This window comes from Littorina saxatilis, linkage group LG10 (genome assembly GCF_037325665.1).
Source record: "Littorina saxatilis isolate snail1 linkage group LG10, US_GU_Lsax_2.0, whole genome shotgun sequence".
Lineage (NCBI taxonomy): Eukaryota > Metazoa > Mollusca > Gastropoda > Littorinimorpha > Littorinidae > Littorina > Littorina saxatilis.
Genome location: NC_090254.1, coordinates 29,215,183 through 29,221,696, shown reverse-complemented (window position 1 = coordinate 29,221,696; position 6,514 = coordinate 29,215,183). Strand labels below are relative to the sequence as shown.

The 6,514-nt window shown below is 38.5% G+C and overlaps 1 protein-coding gene across 1 annotated transcript in view; it reads left to right on the top strand.

Annotated features, from left to right (window-relative positions):
* The first annotated feature begins 1,973 nt into the window (after positions 1 to 1,973).
* Positions 1,974 to 6,514, top strand: part of LOC138979020 (uncharacterized abhydrolase domain-containing protein DDB_G0269086-like) — a 46,964-nt gene continuing 42,423 nt past the window's right edge. The window contains exon 1 of the mRNA XM_070351835.1: positions 1,974 to 2,170. Coding sequence (XP_070207936.1) covers positions 2,113 to 2,170 — 58 coding nt within the window. The 5' untranslated portion in view covers positions 1,974 to 2,112. The remainder of the gene's footprint in view (positions 2,171 to 6,514) is intronic.

The following is a 6,514-nucleotide window of genomic DNA, read 5'->3' as shown; positions in this document are numbered from 1 at the left end:
TCCTCTTATTTTAGCTTCCCTAATTTAAAATGTTTAAAAGCTGGTTTAAAAGTGATTCTCTAGATTTTTAGAGCAGAGGGCCGCTTGTGGCACCTCTGCTTATTGCTGTTGAGAAAGCAGCAACAGATTTTGCCTGGACCACCTGCTCGTCTAGTGCATTCCACTCAGCCACCGTCTGCACGAAAAAGGAGCGTCGATACTGCTCTGTGCTGGCGTCTGGAATGATGTAGCCACGGGTGTTGTTGTAAGAGTACTTGGTGACGATGTTACTTGCTACGCAATCGGGAAAGGTGTTGGCCCGTATTTTCCTCTTCTCTTTATCTATTGGTTTCAGGAAGTTTTCTGGAGGTATTGCTGGGGTATGTCCCTCAATGATTTTGAAGAGAGTGGTGAGTCGCTGTTGTTTTCTGCGCTCTTGTAGAGATGGTAGATTTAGGTCCCGTAGCATCTTTGTTACACATCCTGGGTCTTGGGAATGGTAGTCGCGCTTTATGAATCTTGCCGCTTGTTTCTGAATCCGCTCAAGTTTTGTTTTGTCATCGACTAGGTGTGGATCCCACACTGTTGCTCCATAGTCGAGGGTGGACCTTATGAGGGAGATGTATGCCATTCGTCGCAGTTCTGGGGGGCAACTTCCCAAGTTTCTTCGCAGAAATCCCAGCTTGGATCCCGCCTTCTTGCATATGGTTGCGATGTGCTTAGACCATTTGAGGTCTGCTGAGATCTCGATCCCTAGATATGGGCTTTGGTCGACGTGCCGTAGGATTTCCTTGTTGAGTTCGTAGATGTACGTTGTGTTTTTCTTAGTGGGGAGGACAAAGCACTTTTTGGCGTTGAATCGCATGCCCCATTGATTGGCCCATACTTCTAGTTTTTCAAGGTCCTCTTGAAGGGTGATGTGGTCCTGGAACGAGTGGATTTCTCGGTATAACAGGCAGTCGTCAGCGAATAATCGTACTGTTGAATTCACTTGCTCAGGAAGGTCATTCACATGGCACAGGAAAAGCAATGGGCCTAGGACAGTGCCCTGTGGTACTCCTGAGTCGACGGTTGCTCCCTCTGAGTGTTCTCCCTCCAGGATGACTTTCATGGTTCTATTGCACAGGAATCTTGTGATCCAATCGTGTATGGGTCCCTTGATGCCGTAGTGTTCCAATTTGTGGAGGAGCTTGGAGTGGGGGACCGTGTCAAACGCCTTGCTGAAGTCGAGGATAATAATGTCGCTCTGCACTCCAGCATTGTTTGTTTTCTGCAAGTCGTTCATGGTCGTCAATAGCTGCGTTTCACAGGAGAAGCCTGATCTAAACCCATGGTTTCTGTCCGTAAGGATTTTGTATTTCTCCAGGTGAAGATGGATGTGGTGGCTGATAATGTGTTCAAGCAGCTTGCATGCAACGGATGTTAGGGACACCGGTCGGTAGTTTTCAGCTCTGTTTTTATCTCCCTTTTTGAAAACGCAGGCTACGTTGGCAGTTAGCCAGTCTGCGGGCAGGTGTCCTGTTTCCATAGAGTGTCTATATATGCAGGTTAGAGGTGCCGCGAGGATGTCGGCACAGTTTTTCAGGACCTTACTGGACATTAAAGGAACTACATGAATGCGCCTGTGTTGTTGTAAATTCCACAACATCACATCAACCGTCCCAGCGTAATGAGTCATGCCCATTCTACTATTTCTAGTAAGCTTACATGCATGATCTGCTCAGTTATTTTTTTCTGCGCCGTGGCACGTTTATGTGCGCGTTCAGCTACACAGAATCTAATGTTATCAAGTATACGCATCGAAATAAATGAGTGTCTTGTGTCAGGATTAACCCAAAAGAGATTTGAATGATTCTAATGTATTGTTGATGATTCCAGTAAGATATTCACAGGTGTTGTCTCTATGATCACTTGATCGGTGCACAAAATGTCGTCTGCTTGAGTTCGAAACTTCCGGACCGGAAATATTTCTTGACTCCTCTAGTGTAACTTCCGGTTATGGTGAAGTTGGGGAAAACAAGTTGTCTTTCGAGCCCAATGTAACTTCTTCTCTGGCGAGAATTGCCGTTGTGTGCATCGGGAATAACATTATAATGAGTATTAGTCGTTTTATAAAGTGTAGATGACACGGTTATGGCGGAAGCAAGAGAAGAAGTTCGAAGCTTGGCCCCCGAAGGGAGGGTGGAGGAAGGTCTGTTGACTTTTTGAACCTCTCTCTTTCTCTCTCATTTGATGATTTCTGATCTGCTGACTTATGTTTTGTTTTTATCTGTTTCTGATTTAAGCCTGTAGATTTAAACAGTTTAAAAGTCTTATTCATAGTAATTTTAATAATGTCACATCAGGATCCTCTCAGTGTCTCACTCTCAGCTGTTGAGTGTTGTGATAGGAATTATGTCTGATGTGGAGAAAGAGTCAAGTTAAGTATCTGTGATTGATTTTTGTTCAACTTCAATGAATTGTCGAACTTAAAGGCACACTCAGCTTCCCGTAAACCATCACAGACACTGTCAGGCTTTTACACACAGTACAAACACCCTTTCGTTTAAACACTCACCGCTTGAGAACATCCTCAGTGCCCTCCGTAAAGAGGGAGCAATTTTAAAAGAATTAATTTTTGCGTGGCCAGCCGGAATATCTGATCAGACAATCGGACGGCTCATTTTGGCGCTAGACCTAACTTTTAAAATCTAAATAATAAATTGACAGCTTGTTTCACAAACATTCTTAAATCATAAAAGAACTCTTTTTTTCGTCAAAACAAGATCACTTAATTATCACTATATCAGTACAACTCAAAGTTTAAAAAAAGGTAGCCCGGAAGCGTGTCCCTCATAACGTGTTTCTCGTTGCAGACGAATGTTCTGCATGTCGCCAGTTTCTTTGAACGGTCAACCGCCACCGCTCAGTTTGTGTGACTCGAAGCCGTTTGTTGCGTTTTAGATTCAGAGGTACACAATAACGTACAATTGCAGATACAGCGAGTCGCATTGAAATAACAAACTGACTACTAGTAAATTGTGAAAAAAAGGAAAGTGGATCACACGGGTTCACGATGGCTCAGGGGTTAGATAAACCACGAAAACAGGAGTGTGGTTTACGTGAGCTAAATAGCCATTCAAACGAACTGTGTCATTTAATGCTATTCAGTAAATGCTATTGCAAGTGTGTTCCATAAGGTTAGAACTGCTTTTTTCATGAGAAGATTTAAATTGTTCTGTAAACCATTTGGGACGGACTGGGGCTTTTTAAACATTGTATAGAATTCTGTAATAGAAAGAGTGGCACCGAAAGAGTTGTCATCCACCAAGTGCCATTTTAAAATTTTGTTTTTATCATGATACTCTGCCACTGCCAGTTGAAACTTAAAATAATGAAATGACACTATAGTGACATTTTTATTTTTTATTGGTGGAGTGAGTTGTTCTAAAAGTCCGTGTAGGCCATCATTTTGAGTCAGCTTTTTGGTTAACGATTGTATTTTCACAATCACAATCACATAACCAGTATGAGTAATGGAGTAATTAATTAAAAAGGGGTTTAATGGCTACTAGTGCTATATCCGTTGTTTTTCAAGCAATATTAACTAAATTTTGTAAATTACATTTGCTATGTGACCTACTACTAGTAGTACTAGTACAGTGAGTACTACACCCAACAGTAACAAATTGACTGTGAAAATCAGTCAAGATTAAGATATAGGTGTTTTACATCATCGCCTTAATGATGATAATATGTTTACACTCAGTTAAAAAAATATTTGTACAAGTATCGTGGTTGCCTAAAGATCCTGTTTTGCAAAGGTTGGCCTAAGTCTCAAAATTACTTATTCAATTTTGTGCTCAAACAGTAAATCCCAACTTAATGCGATTTACAAGCAAGATACTTGCACTTTCTTCTTGATAGCGCATGGGGTCAATGTTGTCAGTCCAATAGAATTGGAGAAAAGGCGCCAAACCTTAGGGCAACTGATTTTTGGTCGCCCTAAATCGAAAGTGTTGTAAAATAGGGGCTTTAGGGCAACATTTGGTCATCCTAAGTAGGCTTTAAGATTTATTATATGACCAAGAATCTGTCAAGGAGTCCAAAAAGTGTTACAATTTTTAGACTTTTTTTAAACCTCCTTAAATTTACATGAATAAACATCTCGGTATTCCTGTCCTTCAATTGCAGCATTTTATTTTCCAGTCAAGTGTTCGGTTTATCAAATATTTTCAGATAAAGCACAAATGACTGTATGTTATATTTACACCATAACATAATTTCAAGGTGCTGTCATTTTCTTAGGTTCAGCTTTAGGCAACTGTTTCACTATCCAATGGCTTGATGGCTGAATGTAGAGTTGATCTGTACTAAAGCAACACTTGAAAAAAGTTTCTCCTGTCTCAATATAAGCAAAATCATTTATCCGTTAGTTACTTTACACCAAAGCCCAGAATCAAAGTTACAATTCAACATTTACCTATTTACACTGTTTTTAAAACAATGAAATTCTCTATGGAAGTGCAGAAAAGGTTCCAGTAAATTTTCATGTCATTTTTTTTGCAAACCTTAACCTCAATCATCAGGTTATTACTTAATTTGAAAAAAGCACAGTCATCGGTGTAGAAATTATTATCAAATCACCCTCTTTAAATATTTTTACACTATTTTGGTCTGCAGTTTTTTGAGTTACAAACAAGAAATCATAACAAATCCTTTTCACGATAGAATAGTCAGGTTGGTACTCCACTACGGTACCAAATGTTAATTTTACCCATGATCTGTACGTTACTTTACACCAAACAGCAAGTACAAGGTACTGAATTTACATTTAATGGGCTATGCTCACATCAGTTAAACAGTATTTCTAACTTGTTTGTTCTAAGCTACCTGTCTCAAGTCAAAATAAAGGGTTAAATTAATGGTTGTGCCTTTTTGGTTGTGTGTACATCTTTACACAAAAGGATGGTGTAAAGTAACATACAGAAGGCTCCGAAGATCTGCAGGTCCATTTGAAGGGTAATTTATCTTTTATTTAGCTCATAAACCCTCAACAGACTGTTATGTGCTCTTTTTAGCATTATTATGTGCTGCATATGGTCTCAGTAAAAAAACAAGGTGATGTATGTTACATTTACACCAAAATGTCCCAACAGTGGTCCTTCTGAGGTAAATTTTGTCATTCAGTGTGCTTGTTTTCATGTTGAAACAAAGGTTTGGTCTTGCTGGTTGTTCTTAAGCACTGATAAGTTATCTTCTGTCTCTAAAACAAATTCATTGTCATTTTCAAGTATTCTCAGTATGTACGTTACATTTACACCCTTGTCAGATGGCCTCACTTAAGTCTCTCTACAAGCCAACAGGTGCAAGCACTAGGAATCCTGTGACCATAGTTTAACTACCTGGTGTCTGAGGTATAAGAAAACACACACTTTTGTGTATTATGGCATTATTTAAAGACTGTGACAAAACTTGTTTGGGCAAGTAGATACAATTTCATTTACACCAAACGCATATTTTTAACTTAGAAGTACAATTAAATTACATCAAACACAACTTTTTTGCTCAATTTAAAAAAAAATACAATCATCCTACCTAATGACCTTCCTCTGCAATGATTTTTAAGTAAGTTTGACCAGAAATTTTTTTTTAAGATAGTTTCCCTTTTTTCATGATTATTTACAGTTACACCAAATGTAAAGTACTGACCAGCTAAAAAAGAACGTTCAAAATCCAAAACCTATGTTCAGATCAAACTTTCATTAATCTAACATATGTTTCTCCATCCATTTCTGGACCTATTAAAAATTAGATTGAGATGATACCCTTATCAGTAACTTGGTTATTCAATGCACAATGTACCATGCATTTCGCGTAACGCCTTGTGTGCCCAAAAAGGTGCTTTTTTTTCTTGAACAAAGTCAATTTTCTCAGCATCCAGACGACTGACAGACATAAATTTGGTATGGGTAGAATCTGCATGAGGAATACTTCATAACTGTATTGTTTATATTGTACCGGTACTCATTTAAAAACAGAATAAAATACAAAGTAATAAAAGTATCCAGAACAGGATTTTTGCATTTGGACACCTTGACAGATTCCTGACGATATTATATATATGTATATATAAAGTGATTTACTGAAAGTGAAACTATGACTTGCATGAGGTATAGCTCGCTGAGAAAAAGATAACAATTCAAACAATACAAGTTTTTAGAGAAATCGGACTATGGGTACATAGTGCATAAAAGTGTGCGCATGTGCTGTTCATAACAGTTAACACTAACACCATGTCACAAAATTAAAGTGCTGATCTAGAGAATACAGATGACAGCATGAACAATAAAAGTTGTACTGGATAAGATTTTTATGTGTAGAAACGTGATTTTGAACCATTTCACACTTTTTGTTTTATGAACAAATATTAAGCATAGTACTGTGTCTTGTGTTACGGTTGACACACACAACATATCTAGCTTTGTCCAGGAAGTATGCTACAAGTTATCTTCCAAATTTCAAAAACAGAATCTTAAAACAGAGTTAATGACTA